Source organism: Hemitrygon akajei, chromosome 9 (assembly GCF_048418815.1).
Source record: "Hemitrygon akajei chromosome 9, sHemAka1.3, whole genome shotgun sequence".
Classification (NCBI taxonomy): Eukaryota; Metazoa; Chordata; class Chondrichthyes; order Myliobatiformes; family Dasyatidae; genus Hemitrygon; species Hemitrygon akajei.
In genome coordinates, this window is record NC_133132.1 from 25245321 (window position 1) to 25266613 (window position 21293).

The 21293-nt window shown below is 45.0% G+C and overlaps 1 protein-coding gene across 4 annotated transcripts in view; it reads left to right on the forward strand.

Annotated features, from left to right (window-relative positions):
- The window catches only part of LOC140732936 (uncharacterized), an 86891-nt gene extending 66219 nt beyond the window's left edge, over positions 1–20672 (forward strand). For all 4 annotated transcript variants that reach the window (XM_073055662.1, XM_073055664.1, XM_073055665.1 and 1 more), the window contains 3 exons: positions 5427–5560; positions 9612–9683; positions 16568–20672. In XM_073055662.1, the coding sequence (XP_072911763.1) occupies positions 5427–5560; positions 9612–9683; positions 16568–16829 (468 nt within the window). In that variant the 3' untranslated portion in view covers positions 16830–20672. The remainder of the gene's footprint in view (positions 1–5426; positions 5561–9611; positions 9684–16567) is intronic.
- Positions 20673–21293: the final 621 nt, after the last annotated feature.

Sequence of the window (21293 nt, forward strand, 5' to 3'; positions counted from 1 at the left end):
CACCAGACAAGGTCATATTTTTTTGCAAGCAACATTGGATATCAACTTTTTTTTCCCAAAAGTGTTGCTCCCTCAGAATTTTGTTTGTCCGCTTGAAGCTGAACACAAATATAATTTCAGACTATTTGTATCGCATAGGAATTTGGAGAAACAAGAAATTAATTGAATATAATGCATTTAATTGTATAATGGTGCTGAAGCTTTTCCTGTAGAATTTGCTGGTACGTCAAAATTCATAGTTCCATCAATGATGGCAAGCCGAGGGAAGCAAAGCAGCCCAAACCCTGACACCGCCACCACCATGTTTCACAGATGCGAGGCAGTGCCTGCTTTTTGCCAAACACAACGCTCTCATTTAAGCCGTGAAGTTTAATTTGGACTCATCTGTCCACTGATCATTGTTCCAACAGCCTTCTGGCTTATCCACGTGGTCTTTAGCAAACTTTAGATGGACAGCAATGTTCTTCTTGGAGAGTAGTGGCTTTCTCCTTGCAATCATGCCATTGTTGGTCAGTGTTTGCCTGATGGTAGATTCATGAACACTGACATTGGCTGGTGCAAGAGAGGCCTGTAATTCCTCAGATGTTATCCAGGGCTTCTTTGTGACCTCCTGGAATATTACACGCTTTGCTCATGGAGTGGTTTCTGTTGGTCGACCACTCCTGGAGAGAGTAACAATGGTGTTGAATTTCCTCCATTTGTACACCATCTGCCTGACTGGATTGGTGGAGCCCAAACTCTTTTCAAATGGTTTTGTGTCCTGGTTTTCCAAAACAAATGGTTTTCCAGCCTGGTGAGCATCAACAACTTTTTGTTTTTCTGAGGAACTGAGAAATCTCCTTTGATGGAGGCATGGCACACTTAAAAAAAAATAACCTGTGTGGTGAAGATCCAACTTTGATGGTAAAGATCCAGGTTTATGTTCTTTAAATAGGGCAGGGCCTCCCACAGTCACACCTGATTGTCATCCCATTGATTGAAAATCTTGACTTTAATTTCCCCTTTAAATATACTGATTATCCTAGAGGTTAACATACTTTTTTACCCTCCAGACAAATACATGTAATATTGGATATTTTTTCTCAATAAATAAATAGAAACATAGAAAACCTACAGCACAATACAGGCCTTTTGGCCCACAATGCTATGCGGAACATATACTTACTTTAGAAATTAACTAGGGTTACCCATAGCCCTCTCTTTTTCTAAGCTCCATGTACCTATCCAAGTGTCTCTTAAAAGACCCTATCGTCTCCACCTCCACCACCGTTGCCGCTCATCCTCCATCACTCCAAGGAGAAAAGGCCGAGTTCACTCAACCTATTCTCATAAGGCATGCTCCCCAATCCAGGCAACATCCTTGTAAATCTCTACACCCTTTCTATAGTTTCCACATCCTTCCTGTAGTGAGGTGACCACAATTGAGAGCAGTACTCCAAGTGGGGTCTGACTATGGTCCTATATAGCTGTAACGTTTCCTCTCGGCTCTTGAGCTCAGCCCCACAGCTGATGAAGGCCAATGTAACGTATGCCTTCTTAACCACAGAGTCAACCTGCGCAGCAGCTTTGAGTGTCCTATGGACTTGGATCCCAAGATCCCTCTGATCCTCCACACTGCCAAGAGTTTTACCATTAATACTATATTCTGCCATCATATTTGACCTACCAAACTGAACCAGCTCTCACTTATTGTTGAACTCCATCTGCCACTTCTCAGCCCAGTTTTGCATCTTATCAATGTCCCGCTGTAACTTCTGACAACCCTCCACACTATCCACAACACCCCCAACCTTTGTGTCATCAGCAAATTTACTAACCCATCCCTCCACTTCCTCATCCAGGTCATTTATAAAAATCACGAAGAGAAGGGGTCCCAGAACACATCCCTGAGGCACACCACTGGTCACTGACCTCCAAACAGAATATAACCCATCTACAACCACTCTTGGCCTCCCGTGGGCAAGCCAATTCTGGATCCACAAAGCAAGGTCCCCTTAGATCCCATGCCTTGCATGGTGTACTTTATCAAATGCCTTGCTAAAATCCATATCCACTACATCTATGGCTCTACCTTCATCAATGTGTTTAGTCATATCCTCAAAAAATTTGTTCAGGTTCATAAGGCATGACCTGCTTTCGACTAAGCCATGCTGACTATTCCTAATCATATTATTCCTCTCCAAATGTTCATAAATCCTGCCGCTATCTCCTCTGGTTCCACACTTTTCCACTGTCACACTTGATTGGTCTCATTCTCTTATTCTCTCATGTCTTTTCCTCTTGCTCTTCACAAACTTGTAGAATGCCTTTCCAAGTTCCTGCCTGATAGCTTCATATTTCCCTTTACTCCAACTGAACACTTTCCTAACTTGGCTGTAGCTATCCCACTCCAATGCTATGGTAAAGGGGATAAAATTGTGATCACACTCTCAATGTACAGATATATTTTTTGTGTTATTTAATTGGATTATCTTTATCTAGTTTTAGGACTTGCATAAAGATCTGATCACATTTTAGGTCATAATAATGCAGAAATAGAGATAATTCTACAGGGTTCACAAACTTTCTAGCACTACTGCAATCACAATAATAGACAAACACAATCTGCCTAAGCTAATAACACACAAACAATTGTACTACTGTCCATCAATACAGAGTGCATCATTTAAAAATCACAGTCTCAATTGAAAAAAGAATGTGAACGTCTGGGGCATTGATCTCCAATCAATGAGATGAGATTGGAGGTGTGGGTTATAGAGGTGCCCCACTCTGTAAAAAAAAAAAAGAAAGAAGACACACAAAGTCAGGTGCGCCTCTTCTCAAGAAAAACCTGTTTATGTGCACCATGTCTCAGTCAAAACAGCTTTCAGAGGACCATAGAAGAATTATAGAGACAAATGCTGGAAAAGGCTACAAAAACAATTTCTAAAGACCCAAGTGTTCATCAGTCCACAGTAAGAGAAATTGTCTGCAAATGGAGGAATTTCAGTACTGGTGCTACTTTCCCTAGAAGTGGGCATCCTGCAAAAATCACACCAAGAACATAATGTGCAATGCTGAAGGACGTGAAAAAGAACCCAAGGGTAACAGCAAAAGACCTGCAGAAATCTCTAGAACTTGCTAAAGTCTCTGTTCATGTGTCCACTATGAGAAAAACACTGAACAAGAATGGTGCTCATGGAAGGACACCACAGAGGAAAGTACTGCTCTCCAAAAAGAAACATTCCTGCATGTCTCAAGTTTGCAGAAGACCACCTGGATGTTCTGCATTGCCTCTGGGACAATGTTCTGTGGACAGATGAGACAGAAGTTAAACTTTTTGGCAGAAATGCACACTGCTATGTTTGGAGGGAAAAGGGCACTGCACACCAACACCAAAACCTCATTCCAACCGTGAAGCATGGTGGAAGGAACATCATGGTTTGAGGCTGCTTTGCTGCCTCAGGGCCTGGACAGCTTGCAATAGTTGAGGGAGCAATGAATTCAAAATTCTATCAAAACATCTTACAGAAGAATGTCAGGGTAGCAGTCCACTGCCTGAAGCTTAATAGAAGTTGGATGATGCAACAAGAGTAGATCAACAACAGAATGGTTTAAAAAGAAGAAAATTTGTGTTTTGGAATTGCCAAGTCAGAGTCTAGACCTTAACCCAATTGAGATGCTGTGGCATGACCTGAAGAGGGTTATTCAAGTATGGTATTCCAGAAATATTGATAAACTGAAACAGTTTTGTATGGAGGAATGGTCTAAAATTCCTCTTCGCCGTTGTGCATGTCTGTTCAGCAGCGACAGGAAATGTTTAGTGGTTATTGCTGCTGAAGGGGATTCTACCAGTTATTAAATACATACTTTTCCCGACCTGGACTGTGAATGATTAAACAATGTGTTCAATAAAGACATGAAAAGTATAATTGTTTTTGTGTTAGTGGTTTAGGCAGATTGTGTTTGTCTATTATTGTGACTTAGATGAAGATCAGACCATATTTTATGAGTAATTAATGCAGAAAGCCAAGTAATTGCAAAGGGTTCACAAACTTTTTCTTGCAACAGTATACGTGCCTAAGATTTTTGCACAGTACTGTACCTGAAGTTTTGAAAGAGATTGGAGTTTTAAGCAAAGGTACATTCATCCCTCATGTTCAATAAAATCTAGAGTGAAATATACTCAGTTTGATTTACCGGCTCTTTGCTCCGTTCCCGTGGCAAACGATCACAGTGAGCAATAAAAAGGCTTGGTGGTTTAAGGGCATGTCACCAGGATGGGGAAGTAGGATAATTGTTCATGCTGGAAGCCGAGTGCAGTATGTGACCTGGTTGTGTTGAATGGTGGTGGCTGTGGTGTAATGTCTCTGTGACAAGTTGTCCCTCAGTATCAGAGTGAACACTTATCACCAGTCCATCAGTGACCTGTACTGAGCTCAGGCCAGTCTCCAACTAGAATGGATCTAGGCCCTGTGTACTGGGAACCCTCACTGAAAGGTTTTTAGTTATGATTCACGGGACATACTGCTGGGGTTATTGAACACAGAACACTACAGCATAGTACAGTACAGGCCATTTGGCCACTATGTTATGCCAACCTTTTAATCTATTCTAAGATCTAACCCTTCAACAAACCCTCCATTGTTCTATCATCCATGTGTCTAATATTGTAAACATCCCTAATGTATCTGCCTCTACCACCACCCCTGGCAGGGTATTCCACACACACATCACTCTGTAAATAAATAAATTTACCTCTGATAATATCCTGCTATACTTTCCTCTAATCACATTAAAATTATGTTCACCCCCCCGTAACTTACTAACACACTCTTCCACTTCCTCATCCACGTCATTTTTAAAAATCACAGTGAGCTGCTATCCTAGAGTAGATCTCTTCAGAGATCTGGTCACTGACCTCCGGGCAGTATACTCGCCGTCTACTTACCATCCTCTCCTTTCTATGGGCAATCCAGATCTGAATCCACACAACACACACAAAATGCTGGAGGAACTCAGCAGGCCAGGCAGCATCTAGGAAAAGTGTACAGTCGATGTTTTGGGCCAGAACCCTTTGGCAAGACTAGAATCCATGCAGCCAAGTTTCCCTGGATCCCATGCATCCTGGCTTTGTAAATGAGCCTACTGTGGGGAACCTTGTCAAATGCCTTACTAAAATCCTGTCCTGGAGTTGGGGAGTTACCCACATGTGCGTGTGTATGTGGGAGGAAAAGGACTTGTTTTGCTGTTGTTTTGTTGTGTTCTGCTGAGCATTGTTAGCGTCAGAATGTGTGGCGACACTCAGCAGTTTCTCCCAGCACGTCCTTGGGTTGTTAACGTAAACAAAGTATTTCACTGTACGTTTTGATGTACCTGTGAAAATAACTTGAATCTTAAAAACTTGCTGTCACCTGAAAATGACCTGTCTCGACGACTCTCCTCAGCACCCTGCATCCACGAACAAAGCTGTCAGCAAGTCGAAGGAATCTCTGAGGAAGGTCTCTCAAATTCGAATTCGGAAAACCATTCCAAAGCAGGACACCAACCTGACACCCATGGGGTTGCCCAAACCCAAGAGGTTTGTATGATAGAAACATAGAAAACCTACAGCATAATACAGGCCCTTCAGCCCACAATGCTGTGCCAAACATGAATGTACTTAGAAATTATCTAAGGTTACCCATAGTCCTCTATTTTCTAAGCTCCATGTACCTATCCAGAAGTCTCTTAAAAGACCCTATTGTATCCACCTCCACCACTGTGGCCGGCAGCCCATTCCACGCACTCACCACTCTGTCCGTAAAAAAAAAAAAAATAATAATAATAATAATAATAATAATTTTTTTTAAAAAAAACAACTTACCCCTGACGTCTCCTCTGTACCTACTTCCAAGCACCTTAAAACTGTGCCCTCTCTTGTTAGCCATTTCAGCCCCGGGAAAAAGCCTCTGACTATCCACACGAACAATGCCTCTCATCATCTTATACACCTCTATCAGGTCAACTCTCATCCTCCGTTGCTCCAAGGAAAAGAGGCCGAATTCACTCAACCTATTCTCATAAGGCATGCTCCCCAATCCAGGCAACATCCTTGTAAATCTCCTCTGCACCCTTTCTATGGTTTCCACATCCTTCCTGTAGTGAGGCGACCAGAACTGAGCACAGTAGTCCACGTGGGGTCTGACAAGGGTCCTATGTAGCTGTAACATTACTTCTTGCATCTTAAACTCAATCCCACGGTTGATGAAGACCAATACACTGTATGCCTTCTTAACCACAGAGTCAACCTGTGCAGCAGCTTTGAGTGTACTATGAACTCGGACCCCAAGATCCCTCTGATCCTCCATACTGCCAAGAGTCTTACTGTTAATACGATATTCTGCCATCATATTTGACCTACTAACATGAACCACCTCTCACTTATCTGGGTTGAACTCCATCTGCCACTTGTCAGCGCAGTTTTACATCCTATCAATGTCCTGCTGTAACCTCTGACAACCTTCTACACTATCCACAACACCCCCAACCTTTGTGTCATCAGCAAATTTACTAACCCATCCCTCCACTTCCTCATCCAGTTCATTTATAAAAATCACGAAGAGAAGGGGTCGCAGAGCTGATCCCTGAGGCACACCACTGGTCACTGACCTCGATGCAGGATATGACCCGTCTACAACTACTGTTGGCCTTCTGTGGGCAAGCAAATTCTGGATCCACAAAGCAATGTCCCTTGGAATCCATCCTCCTTACTTTCTCAATAAGCCTTGCATGGGGTACCTTATCAAATGCTTTGCTGAAGTCTATATACACTACATCAATGTGTTTAGTCACATCCTCAACAAATTCAATCAGGCTCGTAAGGCATGACCTGCCTTTCACAAAGCCATGCTGACTATTCCTAACCGTATTACGCCTCTCCAAATGTTCATAAATCCTACCTTTCAGGATCTTTTCCATCAACTTACCAACCACTGAAGTAAGACTCACTGGCCTATAATTTTCTGGGCTATCTCTACTCCCTTCCTTGAATAAGAGAACAACATCTGCTACCATCCAGCCCTCCGGAACCTCTCCCGTCCCCATTGATAATGAAAAGATCATCGCCAGAGGCTCAGCAGTCTCCTCCCTCGCTTCCCACAGTAGCCTGGGGTACATCTCATCCGGTCCTTGAGATTTATCCAACTTGATGCTTTCCAAAAGCTCCAGCACATACTCTTTCTTAATACCTATATGCTCAAGCTTTTCAATGTGCTGTAAGTCATCTCTACAATCGCCAAGATCCTTTTCTGTAGTGAATACTGTAGCAAAGTATTCATTAAGTACCTCTGCTACCTCTTCTGGTTCCATACACACTTTTCCACTGTCACACTTGATTGGTCCTATTCTCTCACATTCTTATCCTCTTGTTCTTCACATACATGTAGAATGCCTTGGGGTTTTCCTTAATCCTGTCCACCAAGGCCTTCCCATGGCCCCTTCTGCTAATTTCATTCTTAAGCTTCTTTCTGCTAGCCTTATAATCATCTAGATCTCTATCATTACTTAGTTTTTTGAACCTTTCGTAAGCTTTTCTTCTTGACTAGATTTGCAACAGCCTTTGTACACCACAGTTCCTGTACCCTACCATCCTTTCCCTGTCTCATCAGAATGTACCTGTGCAGAACTCCACGCAAATATCCCCTGAACATTTGCCACATTTCTTCCGTACATTTCCCTGACAACATCTCTTCCAAGTTCCTGCCTGATAGCTTCATATTTCCCCTTACTCCAATTAAACACTTTCCCAACTTGTCTGTTCCTATCCCTCTCCATTGCTCCAGATCAAGTACAGCCTCTCCTCTTGTAGACTTATCTACATATTGTGTTAGGAAACCTTCCTGAACACACCGAACAAACTCCACCCCATCTAAACCGCTCACTCCAGGGAGATGCTAATCAATATTTTGGAAATTAAAATCTTCCACCACGACAACCCTGTTATTATTACACCTTTCCGGAATCTGTCTCCCTATCTTCTCGATAACCTGGGTAGTCTATAAAAAAAAAACAGCCAGTAGAGTTTTTGACCCATTCCTGTTCCTAACTTCCACCCATGGAGACTCCGTAGACAATCCCTCCATGACTTCCTTTTTTTTTTTGCAGTTGTTACACTATCTCTGATCAGCAGTGCCATGCCCCCACCTCTTTTGCTTCCCTCCCTGTCCTTTCTGAAACATCTATAGCCTGGCACTCTAAGTAACCATTCCTGCTCCTGAGCCATCCAAGACTCTGTAATGGCCACGCTTTAAGCTCATCTGCTTTGTTCATGATGCTTCTTGCATTAAAATAGACACATCTCAACCATTGGTCTGAGCACATCCCTTCTCTTATCAACCCTCGATTTGTGAGCATCCTCCGTCTCTTCAGTTCAGTTCCCACCCCCCAAAAATCCTAGTTTAAACTCTCCCCAGTAGCCTTGGTAAGCCTCCCCACCAGGATATTGGTCCCCCTCGTGTAACCCGTCCTTTTTGTACAGGTCATGCCTGCCCCAAAAGAGGTCCCAATGATCCAGAAATCTGAATCCCTGCCCCCTGCTCCAATCCCTTAGCCATGCGTTTATCCTCCACCTCATTCTGTTCCTATACTCACTGTCGCGTGGCACAAGTATTAATCCCGAGATTACTACCTTTGAGGTCCTGTTTCTCAACTTCCTTTCTAACTCCCTGTAGTCTGTTTTCAGGACCTCCTCCCTTATTACTCCCTATGTCATTGGTACCAATATGTACCACAGCCTCTGGCTGTTCAACTACCCACTTCAGGATATCGTGGATGCGATCAGAAACATCCCAGACCCTGGCACCTGGAAGGCAAACTACCATCTGTGTTTCTTTTCTGCATCCACAGAATCGCCTGTCTGGCCCCCTAACTGTAGAGTCCCCTATCACTGCTGCCTTCCTCTTCCTTTCCCTACCCTTCTGAGCCACAGGGCCAGACTCTGTGCCAGAGGCACGGCCACTGTTACTTCCCCCAGATAGATTGTTCTACCCCACCCCCCCCCCCCCCCCCCAACAACACAGTACTCAAACAGGAATATGTGGGACAGCCACTGAGGTACTCTCTACTATCTGCCTCTTGCCCTTCCCTCTCCTGACTGTTACCCACTTTTCTGTCTCCTGAGCCCCCGGTGTGGCTACCTGCCTATAGCTCCTCTCTCTCCCTGACCAGGCGAAGGTCATCGAGCTGCATCTCCCGTTCCCTAAGGAGCTGCAGCTCGACGCACCTGGCACAGATGTGGCCTTCTGGGAGGCTGGGAGTCTCCCAGACTTCCCACATCTGACACCCGGTACAGAACACTGGCCTCAAAGACATACTTACTGTTTCTGTTCTTCATAGGTAACCTACCTGGCCTCAACCGGTTATCACTGAAGCCCCGTTGAACCAAAGCCCTCCTACTCTGTCTCCCGTACTCCGTCGCCCATTCCTGTGTCGCCCACTCTATAAAACTGTCTTAAATTTCGCACTGGTCTAACTCACTGACGTCTATGCACTTGTGCAGTCGTCCCTCGATCAAAAGATGTATCTGTCTGGCATTTAATTGTGCTCTTTTTATGGAGATCTTGTTTTTAATTACAGACCTTTCTACTTTATAGATTAAAGAAAAAAGAATTTAGTTTGGAGGAGATATACACTAACCAGAATTACAAGTCACCATCTGCACACAGGTATGACAAGGGGAGGTTTGGTTTGACTCCATGCTCTAAGTTGGCTGCCTCCTCAAAGCTGACCTGACATTTGCTTCATCCCACTGGGTGCACTGTCCCAGGGTCAGACCCTTTGACCCACAGGGTCGATGCCTTTCTGCCTTGTGGGGGGTCGGAACTGAGGCTGGGAACAGACTATCTCTCTAACTGTTGGCTGAAATGGGAGTAACAGATGTTAGGGCCAGCGTAGATCTGGAATTTCCATGAGGAGAATGGCGGGAGGAGTAAATCCACTGTCACTGGTCATTGCCTTAAGCTTAGTTTGGCTCACTTCTTCCAGCTTCCCTGTACTGGGACTTCTGGCCAGCCTCAACAGTAATACAGCTCTCAGTACCTTCCCCCTACCCCTCCTCTGCTCCTGACCTGCTTCTCCTCGTGTGACATGTTAGAGCATAGAACACAACAGCACAATACACACCCTTCAGACCCCAATAACTTTAAGATCAATCTAGCCCTCTCCCAGACAGAGCCCTCCATTTCTCTATCAACCACGTGCCTGTCTAAGGGTTTCCTGAATAAGTCCAATACAGGGGTTCCTAGCATTTTGTACCCAGGCCCAATGCCATTAAGCAAGCATATGGACCCCCAGTTGGAAACCTCTGCTCTTATTTATCTGCCTCTACCAGTGCCCTTGGCAGGGTGTTCCACGCAATCACCACTCTGTTTTTAAAAAGAAACACAACTTGCCTCTGATAATGTTAAAATTGTACAAGGCATTGGTGAGGCCAAATTTGGAGTATTGTGTACAGTTCTGGTCACCGAATTATAGGAAAGATGTCAACAAGTTAGAGAGAGTACAAAGGAGATTTACTAGAATGTTACCTAGGTTTCAGCACCTAAGTTACAGAGAAAGGTTGAACAAGTTAGGTCTTTATACTTTGGAGCGTAGAAGGTTGAGGGGGGACTTGATAGAGGTATTTAAAATTATGAAGGGGATAGATAGAGTTGACGTGGATAGGCTTTTTCCATTGAGAGTAGGGGAGATTCAAACAAGACATGAGTAGAGAGTTAGGGGGCAAAAGTTTAGGGGTAATACGAGGGGGAATTTCTTTACTGAGAGAGTGGTAGCTGTGTGGAACGAGCTTCCAGTAGAAGTGGTAGAGGCAGGTTCGATATCGTCATTTAAAGTAAAATTGGATAGGTATATGGACAGGAAAGGAATGGAGGGTTATGGGCTGAGTGCAGATCAGTGGGACTAGGTGAGAGTAAGCATTCGGCACGGACTAGAAGGGCGGAGATGTCCATCATGGCAAAAAGTCACTGGCGATCCACTCGATCTGTGCTGCTTATCTTATCCTTGCCTTGAGCCTGGTTCGCCTCTCTTCTCCCAGCTGCCCTGGGCTCTCAAATTACCTCTCGTCCTCCTTCGCTCCAGATAGAAAAATCCTAGCTCTCTCAACCTGTCCTCCTAAGACATGCTCTCTAATCCAGGCAGCACCTTGTTAAAACTCATCTGCTCCCTCTAAAGCTTTCACATCCTTCCTATACTGACAGAAATGAACACAGTATTCCAAGTGTGGTCTAACGATGGTTTCATGGAGCTGCATCATGACGTCATGGCTTCTGAACTCAATACCCCCACTAATGAAGGCCAACATATCCTGCGGTGGGAGGGAGAACAGCCAGAGGTCGTGGTACATATTGATACCAACGACATAGGTAAGAAAAGGGAGGAGGTCCTGAAAACAAACTACAGGGAGCTAGGAAAGAAGTTAAAAAGCAGGACCTCAAAGGTAGTAATCACAGGATTACTGCCTGTGCCACGTGACAGTGAGTATAGGAATAGAATGAGGTGGAGGGCAAGTATGTGGCTGAGAGATTAGAGCAGGGGGCAGGGATTCAGATTTCTGGATCTTTGGGACACTTTCTGGGGCAGGTGTGACCTGTACACAAAAAGGACAGGTTGCACTTGAATCCGAGGAGGACCGATATCCTGGCGGGGTGGTTTGCTAAGGCTACTGGGGAGAGTTTAAACGAGAATGGCTGGGTGGTGAAAACCGAACTGAAGTGACGGAAGAAAGTGGCTCACAAATAGAGAAAGCTTGGAGATGGCGCAAAAGGGAGGATAGGCAGGTGATAGAGAGAGAACGCGCTCAGAACGATGGTTTGAGATGCGTCTGTTTTAACGCAAGGAGTATTATGATTAAAGCGGAAGAGCTCAGTGCGTGGATCAGTACTTGGAGCTATGATGTGGCCATTACAGAGACTTGGATGGCTCAGGGACAAGAATGGCTACTTCAAGTGCAGGCTTTAGATATTTCAGAAATAATAGGGAGGGAGGCAAAAGAGGTGGGGGCGTGGCACTGTTGATCAGAGATTGTGTTATGGCTGCAGAAAAGGAGGAAGTCATGGAGAGGTTGTCTATGGAGTCTCTGTGGGTAGAAGTTAGGAATAGGAAGGGGTCAGTAACTCTACTGGGTGTTTTTTATAGACCACCCAATAGAAACAAGGACAAAGAGGAGCAGATAGGGAGACAGATCCTGGAAAGGAGTAATAATTACAGGGTTGGTGTGGTGGGAGATTTTAATTTCCCAAATATTGATTGGCATCTCCCTAGAGTGAGGGGTTTAGATGGGGTGGAGTTTGTTAGGTGTGTTCAGGAAGATTTCCTGACACAGTATGTAGATAAGCCTACTAGAGGAGAGGCTGTACTTGATTTCGTATTGGGAAATGAACCTGGTCAGGTGTCAGGTCTCTCAGTGGGAGAGCATTTTGGAGATTGTGATCATAATTCTTTCTCCTTCTCCATAGCATTGGAGAGGGATAGGAACAGACAAGTTAGGGAAATGTTTAATTGGAGTAAGGGGAAATATGAGGGTATCAGGCAAGGACTTGGAAGCATAAATTGGAAACAGATGTCCTCAGGGAAATGTACGGAAGAAATGTGCCAAATGTCCAGGGGATATTTTCATGGGGTTCTGAGTAGGTATGTTCCAATGAGACAGGGAAAGGATGATAGGGTACAGGAACCGTGGTGTACAAAGGCTGTTGTAAATCTAGTCAAGAAGAAAAGAAGAGCTTACGAAAGGTTGAACAAACTAGGTAATGATAGAGATCTAGAAGGCTGGCAGGAAGGAGCTTAAGAAGGAAATTAGGAGAGCCAGAAGGGGCCATGAGAAGGCCTTGGTGGACAGGATTAAGGAAAACCCCAAGGAATTCTACAACTATGTGAAGACCAAGAGGATAATATGTGAGAGAATAGGATCAATCAAGTGTGACTGTGGAAAAGTGTATATGGAACTGGAGGAAATAGCAGAGGTACTTAGTGAATACTTCAGTATTCACTATGGAAAAGGATCTTGGCAATTGTAGGGATGACTTGCAGCAAACTGAAAAGCTTGAGCATGTAGATATTAAGGGAGATGATGTGCTGGAGCTTTTGGAAAGCATCAAGTTGAATAAGTCACCGAGACCGAATGGGATGTGCCCCAGCCTACTGTGGGAGACGAGGGTGGAGATTGCTGAGCTTTGCATCATCAATGAGGATGGGAGAGGTTCCGGAGGATTGGAGGGTTGCGGATGTTGTTCTATTATTCAAGAAAGGGAGTAGAGATAGCCCAGGAAATTATAGGCCACTGAGTCTTACTTCAGTGGTTGGTAAGTTGTTGGAGAAGATCCTGAGAGGCAGGATTTATGAACATTTGGAGAGGCGTAATATGATTAGTAGTCAGCATGGCTTTGTGCCTTATGAGCCTGATTGAATTTTTTGAGGATGTGACTAAACACATTGATGAAGGAAGAGCAGTAGATGTAATGTATATGGATTTCAGCAAGGCATTTGATAAGGTGCCCCATGCAAGGCTCATTGAGAAAGTAAGGAGGATGGATTCCAAGGGGACATTGCTTTGTGGATCCAGGACTGGCTTGCTCACAGAAGGCAAAGAGTGATTGTAGATGGGTCATATTCTGCATGGAGGCCGGTGACCGGTGGTGTGCCTCAGGGATCTGTTTTGGGACCCCTACTCTTTGTGATTTTTTTTTATAAATGACCTTGATGAGGAAGTGGAGGGTTGGGTTAGTAAATTTGCTGATGACACGAAGATTGGGGGTGTTGTGGATAGTGTGGAGGGCTGTCAGAGGTTACAGAGGGACATCAATAGGATGCAAAACTGGGTTGAGAAGTGGCAGGTGGAGTTCAACCCAGATGAGTGAGAGGTGGTTCATTTTGGTAGGTCAAATATGCAGAATATAACATTAATGGTAAGACTCTTGGCAGTGTGGAGGATCAGAGGGATCTTGGGGTCCAAGTCCATAGGACACTCAAAGCTGCTATGCAGGTTGACTCTGTGGTTAAGAAGGCATGTGGTACATTGGCCATCATCAACCGTGGGATTGAGTTTAAGAGCTGAGGGGGGATTTTGCAGCTATATAGGACCCTGGTCAGACCCCACTTGGAGTACTGTGCTCAATTCTGGTCACCTTGGTTCAGGAAGGACGTGGACACCGTTGAAATGATGCAGAGGGAATTTACAAGGATGTTGCCTGGATTGGGGAGCATGCCTTATGAGAATAGGTTGAGTGAACTCGGCCTTTTCTCCTTGGAGTGATGGAGGATGACAGGTGACCTGATAGAGGTGTACAAGATAATGAGAGGCATTGATTGTGTGGATAGTTAGAGGCTTTTCTCCAGGGCTGAAATGGCTAGCACAAGAGGACATAGTTTTAAGGTGCTTGGAAGTAGGTACAGAGGAGATGTCAGGGGGAAGTTTTTTACGCAGAGAGTGGTGAGTGCATGGAATGGGCAGCCAGCGGCGATGGTGAAGGCGGAAATGATAGGGTCTTTTAAGAGTCTCCTGGATGGTTATATGGAACTTAGAAAAATAGTGGGCTTTGGGTAAGCCTAGGTAGTTCTAAGGTAAGGAAATGTTCGGCACAGCATTTTGTAGCTGTAGGTTTTCTATGTTCTAACATACCAAATGCCTTCTTAACCATCCTATTAACTCGCATAACAACTTTGGGGGATCCATGAATGTGGTCCCCAAGATCCCTCTTCCTCCACACTGCTGAGAACCCTGCCATTAAGTCTGCACTCCAATCACTTTACATTTTGCCAGGCTGAACTCTATTTGCCACTTCTCAGCCCAACTCTGCATTTTGGTAATGACCTGTTGTAACCTATGACAAATTCTACTGATCCACACTATGTTCTTCGGGAAGTGCCTTAGAAAATGTGTCTGCTGGCTCTCATCTCAAGGGAGCTGGAGTTTTGCAACTGGTCCACACCAATATTCCACACTTGAAATATTGTGTTCATTTCTGGTATTCTCAGTATAGGAAGGATGTGAAAGCTTTAGAGGGAGCAGATGAGTTTTAACAAGGTGCTGCCTGAACTAGAGAGCATGTCTTAGGAGGACAGGTTGAGAGAGCTAGGATTTTTCTATCTGGAGTGAAGGAGGACGAGAGGTAATTTGAGAGCCCAGGGCAGCTGGGAGAAGAGAGGTGAACCAAGCTCAGGGCAAGGACAAGACAAAGCAGCATGTTGTTGAACTTAGTGACCCTGTGGCTCACCTGAAAGCCAGTTATTTGTTTCCACATGGTTCAGGTTTTAGTGTTTGCTAGGGCTTTTCATGGAGATGGGGAGAGTGGGAGGATGGAAGTCTGAGGCGCTGGGTCTGGATTGTGTTTGGATGAGGAAGGAAGGGGAGCTAGGTGTAGTTCTTTCCCCTTGAGGAGAGGGTAGAGAGAGAGAGTAATACAACTCTCCTCATGTATTGACTTATGAGCAAGACTACCTTCACCCTTTTGGTGAAAGCCGATGTTTAACTAAATGCCAATTCACCATTAGGCAGGCTTTGAGAGAACACGGCCTGCCTCCTTGTGATGTGGTGGGGAGTTGGTTCTTCCTTCTGTGGGCAGAGTAACTGGGGTTTCATGGGCTTCCCTCCCCCAGGGAGGAAGCTGAGAGCTGAAATGCCATGCTGGTTTCATTGGTAGTCATTGTCTCATTCAGCAGACACCAGCATGTAGTGCTGGCATGAGACAACCCGAGCCATTGGGGGTAGTGGGGTGGAGAACCAGATTGGTGGGGTTGTCAAACAACACACACAAAATGCCGATGGAACACAGCAGGCCAGGCAGCGTCCTGATGAAGGGTCTCGACCCGAAATGTCAACTGTGCTTCTCCTTATAGATGCTGCCTGGCCTGCTGTGTTCCACCGGCATTTTGTGTGTGTTGTTTGAATTTCTGAATTGTTGTTTGAAATCTGCAGATTTCCTCGTGTTTGCTCGGTGGGGTTGTCACTGTGACTTGTACTGAGGTTTCAGCTCTGCCTCACTTGCTAGTACTGTTGCCTTTTGAGTTAAAAGTTTTGGAACATATTACACTACATCAGAGTCCACAGTCCCTTTGGTCTACAATGTTCTGCTGAACTTTCAAACTACTCTAAAATCAATCAAACCCTCCCCTCCTATATAGGCCTTCATTTTTCCAGTGTCTTTGTGCCAATATGAGTTTGTTAAATTGGCCCTATTGTATCTGCCTCTACCACCACCCAGACACTATCCACTCTGTTAATAATAAAAACCTATTGTACCTCTGACATTCCCTCCACCTATATTTTCCTCCAAACACATTAAAATGTGTTTTACACCTCTATCAAGTTGCTCTCATCCTCCTTTGCTCTAAAGAGGAAAGCCCTCGATGCTCAACATTTCCTCATAAGACATGCTCAATAATCCAAGCAGCATCCTGGTAAATCTCTGCACCCTTTGTAAAGCTGCCCCATCTTTCCTATAATGTGGCAACCCAGACTGAATACAATACTGCAAGAATGGTCTGGCCCACCCTACCATTTCCTCATCTAAGTCGTGTATTAAAATTATTCTCTCTCCCCCTCCCTCTGCAGCAAGTACCTGGAGACCATCTATGAAGAGCCCGTCCTGAAGAAGGGCTCCTTCGTCTGCACCAGCCTCCAGAAACGCAAGCGCCTGTTAGAGTTCCAAGACTACACGCTTCCTCGGAAGCGGCGTGCTCATGCTGGAGTGAAGGTTGCAAGCCGTACCCGGGGCAGGAAGGCCAGCACTCGGGAAGAGGAGATAGACTCGCTGCTCGTTCAAAAACTGACTGAACTGGAAGCCGACCTGGCTGGAGAGGATGAAGGTCACTGATGGGTGTGACCTGTTGTTTGTGGCACTGCAGTGCCCAGGTCTGTTTTCACTACATTGGGATGTTGCACTGTGTGTCAGCTACCTGATTTTCTGACTGGGGAAAGAACTGTGTGGAGTTTGTAGGCTGCTGCATGCTTTCCTTTCAAAGAGACATCATCAAGTCCCAAACAGCCCCCTGTGCAAATAGCACTGCCCCACTCTTGCTGGGAGTGAGTGGAGGAAAGAGATTATCTTTATTCAGAAGGCATCTCTGGAGAATTACTCAGAAGTAAATGGACACGGTGAGGTGAAATTCACCCTATGCTTGCAATCAAATGAAGCTGCTTCACCTTTCTACCAACATTTGATTTGCTGCAAACCAGTTTCTTATCACTTGTAAGAGAATCGCTTAAGCATAAAGCAGAGAGCATCTTTTACTGTTTACAGGATAGTAGATCGGAATATCACTGGTTTCAGCCAAGCTCTGTCGGAGACCTTCTCCTAAGTGGTTTCTAGTTGAGTGTAGCTTGGTATAGGATGGATGCTGATATTTTTATACCTGAATATCTAAACTACTTGAGCCTGAAGTGCTGAAAGTAAAGATTCCAAAGTAAATAATGACTGTGCATGCGTGCAAGTGTGTGTGCGTGCGTGTGTGTGTTTATGTGAGTGTGTGCGTGCATGTGTGTGTGTGTACATCCTCCAGAAGTGCAAGTGTAGATGCCAATGACAGGTGAAATGTGGAGCAGCAGGCGGAGCTGACAATCTGCAGGCTTTTCACAATGAAACTGTCTGTCAGGTTCAGTGTCAGTCTTTAGCTGCAGAACATGTGCATTACCAGAAGAGCGGTGGCTGTACCACTGTGTAGGTTGTGTGTGCATTTTCTTATTTTTTACATAGGCACCATGCATAATTTACAATTACTAAAGATTTAACTAACCCAGTGCTGTATTTTGGTAATGTTTATTAATACTCAGGCCTCCAGTCATACTGGCAGTGACTAGCCTAACCAGAGTCGGTGGATGTATTATAGATCTGAGTTGTACAAATGAGGGTTTGTACTCCAGCCTATGTAGAACACGGTATCAATACCACACCTTAACTCCCCGTAGAGACCTGCGTGGTCACTAAGATTTATCATAAAATCACTGCATTCTGAACTGTGCCACATTCTCTTTGTGCTTTAGAGGTAGTGGATTGAAAATTTAATCCACATTTGGTCTTCCAACACTCTGAGCTTATCCAGTTGGAGATGCTATCATATGAACAGTGGCCATGGAGAGAGTGCTTTCACAGCTGCAGGGAGCTTGCACCCAGGCTGGTGTTAACACTCCAGCCAACAGTGACGTAGCTGCTAAACTTCCCCTCAGCATTCCATTGGAATGGGTTGAGACTGCCCTGGCATTCCATCGGAAGGATCGAGCATTAACAGAAAAGACGTGGATTAAGTGTGGAAAGTACCACTTAGTCCAAGCCTTTTCTGTGACTGCACCTGCTCTCTCCCACATCAAACTTCAGTATTCAGTGTATGATGAGCCCCACTATGAATGGGAACTGGACATAGCCGATGCTTGAATTATCCCAGGGAGTTCACACAAGAATTAATGTGCTTCATTCGAATGGCCTTCCAGTTAGTGCAGTCCTGGTTCAAGAACTGAGACTGTGGGCTGCTGAACGAATGAGCTAGAACAGATCAAGTTTCCTGTCTTGCCCCCATCCTTCCATTTGGGGGGGGGGGGGTGGGGGGGGGGGGTTTAGGTGCACAAGACAATAGTTTCCTTTTGGAATGTTTATAGTGGAATTCTCACCTCTGTGGGATTGCTTCAGCCTAAAGAACTCACATTTATCATCTTCTTTTGTATCCTGGGAGCTTCCTGTGTCTTTATGGTCAGTTGATGAGTTCACTGACATAGTGTACACAGCAGGGCTCCACAAGTTGTAAGAGAGACCGCCAGTCATCTGATCCAGTGACATTGGAGCAGTTAGCCAATGTGACATACGCAGTGGGTTGGAACCATGTGTGGCTCCTGTCGGTGCATGGTGGTCGAGTGATAAGGGATGGTCATGATAATCTTAACAATCCCTTCACCCCCTACACTGACTTCTCAATATGCATCCTTCAAAGGCAGGGTATCAGAGAGTGCATCACCCCCTTCAGTACAGCTCAGAACGCCAGCACGGCAATGTTCCAGCCTCTGCTGCACTTCATGCTATCAGTGCCCTTTTAGTTGTAGACACCTGCTTCCTTGTGCTGGGAGATTCTCTTCCCCCACACCCCACCCTCATTCCCATTTTCCACTTTAACCAGGTGGAGTCCAATTCACAAGTCAGGAAGAATCTCCTCCCTACTTCTGGTTTCAGATCTGGTGCAGTTTTTCATTTGGGGTCAGCTCACCTGGGGTTCTGGAAGCCTGACATCATGGTTGATCTTGCCATCTGAAGACCTTCCTACTGTCTTGTTCATAGCAGCCGAGTCTCCACTGGCCTTTTGGGCAGGGAACTGCTGAAGGTTTGCTGTCTGGCTGAAGAGATTTCGTCCAGTGTTGAATGTTCAGCCTCTTATTTCATGACTGTGACCCCTGTCTCTACACTCCAGCCAGGGAATACTTCTGCCAATCCTCATCCATTCCTATGGCTTTGTAGATGTGAAATCACATGTGGAATAAGAGGAAACCTTTAACATAGGCCAGCAGGTAGCCACCTGGAGTCATTTAGTTTAACTTTCCTGTTAATTCTCTCCACTGACTTCCATCTGTTACCAAGTATCTCTGGTGATGCAAGTTTTGAGGTTGTCAGTATTTCCCTATTTACTGGTGGTTTGTTCAGAGTGTCAAACTTGTACTGTGGTGGGAGCAGCCAGACCTCTCACACAGCTGTCCTGTTTAAACCAGAAGTCAATTTCACTTCACCGACCAGTGTTCCCAAACTGTCTAATGATGCATCTACAGCACACAACACTAACCTTTTATCTTCGTGTGTGTGTGTGTGGTCTTTTAAAATTACACTGTGAATCTGTTAATTTTTATTTGAATTGCTAACGTTCCTTATTTAATGTGCGTGGAATGAAGGTAAGGGCGGCAAAAGAGTTTAGCCATCTATAAAGTATGTCTGCTTGATGTTTTTCTGCCCTTTAATATGCCCTACATACCCCTGGAGGGAGTCAGGTGTAATCTCCACAGTGGGCAACAGCTTTTGAACTAACTCTCCACCTGGTCCCCAGACCCGTGATCTCTCTGTAACTTGCACCTTGCTGTGTTGTGGCCTTGAGTGCCCTCCACAGCTCTGGGACACACCAACGCTCAGGCATGTGAGGAATTGTGGATTGTTCTGCCTGTAGGGATCTGAGCTGGCTCACCTGCTCTGTTTGTCCATCTAGAGATGTAGAGCAGGTGATTGTGCAGTACTGACCTTGGGGCAAATGTGAAATCTCCAGTGCAGCCTTGTTGAGGACCAGTTAGCAAAGCAGAGCCTGGGAGCAAGTCCCTGGTGCTCCAGCCAATGCAGAGACTCACAGGAGTCATTGGGAATCGCCCACTTTTATGCATGTGCTCATGGAGAGATTAGGTATTATACTCCATTTCTTTGTTGCCTTTTAATGTTGTTTTGGAGGTTCCAACCATTGGTTTGACACCAGGGATACTATACCTCATGGATAGTGCTGGTTACTAAGTTGGATTGGTTTTGTTGATCAGAACGTTGTGCATTTGATCAGCTTCTAATCCATTATAGTGCTTTTATTGTAATTAACTGGTACCTTTTGTGTACCTGAGTCGTTTGTGTGCCCTCTCTGTAGATCTTCTATTATGTTCCGTTCAAGAGTTGTCCTGTATATTTTCGATGACACTAATAAAAATGTTTTTTAAATTGTTTGTCTAATTCAGAGTTTGTAGGGAAGGGACCCTTAAGATGGTGAGGGGGAAGAATAGAGTCCTGGGCTTGGCATGGGATTACCTCCTGAGGGGGAAGGGAGAATGCTAGCACTGTGACCACCCCTTGAGGGGGTGAGGAGGTGCCCACAGTCCAGGTGTGTGAACTATTGAGTCAAAGTTGTTATTAAATATATATTTCACTGAAGTTTTCTTGCACATATTTACAGGAAATAAAGAAATACAATAAATTTTCTGGGGGGAAAAACACTAAAGATGGAGAAACAATGTTCAAGAGAAAATGTTATATTGAGGAGAGTACCAGTGAAGCTGTTCGGCACATTGCTGCTGGTCCAATCCTCCCCTCCACCCCACCCACACGTACCCAGTGCTCTGAACTACAACCTTTTCTGGGGGGCTCTGTGTGGACATCTGCTTCTGGACACTCTGTTTAAAGTCATTTCCTTGGGTGGTGAGCATGAAAAAAGAGGACTGGTCAGGAACAGACCATAGAGCTGAATCTGAAATCAAAAACCTGATGTTGTGAAAGTTAATCTTGTTTCCCTAGCCCTAGTTTTGCAGTTGCTTAGGAGGGTGGCTTTGCTTTGTTGCAGCCTTC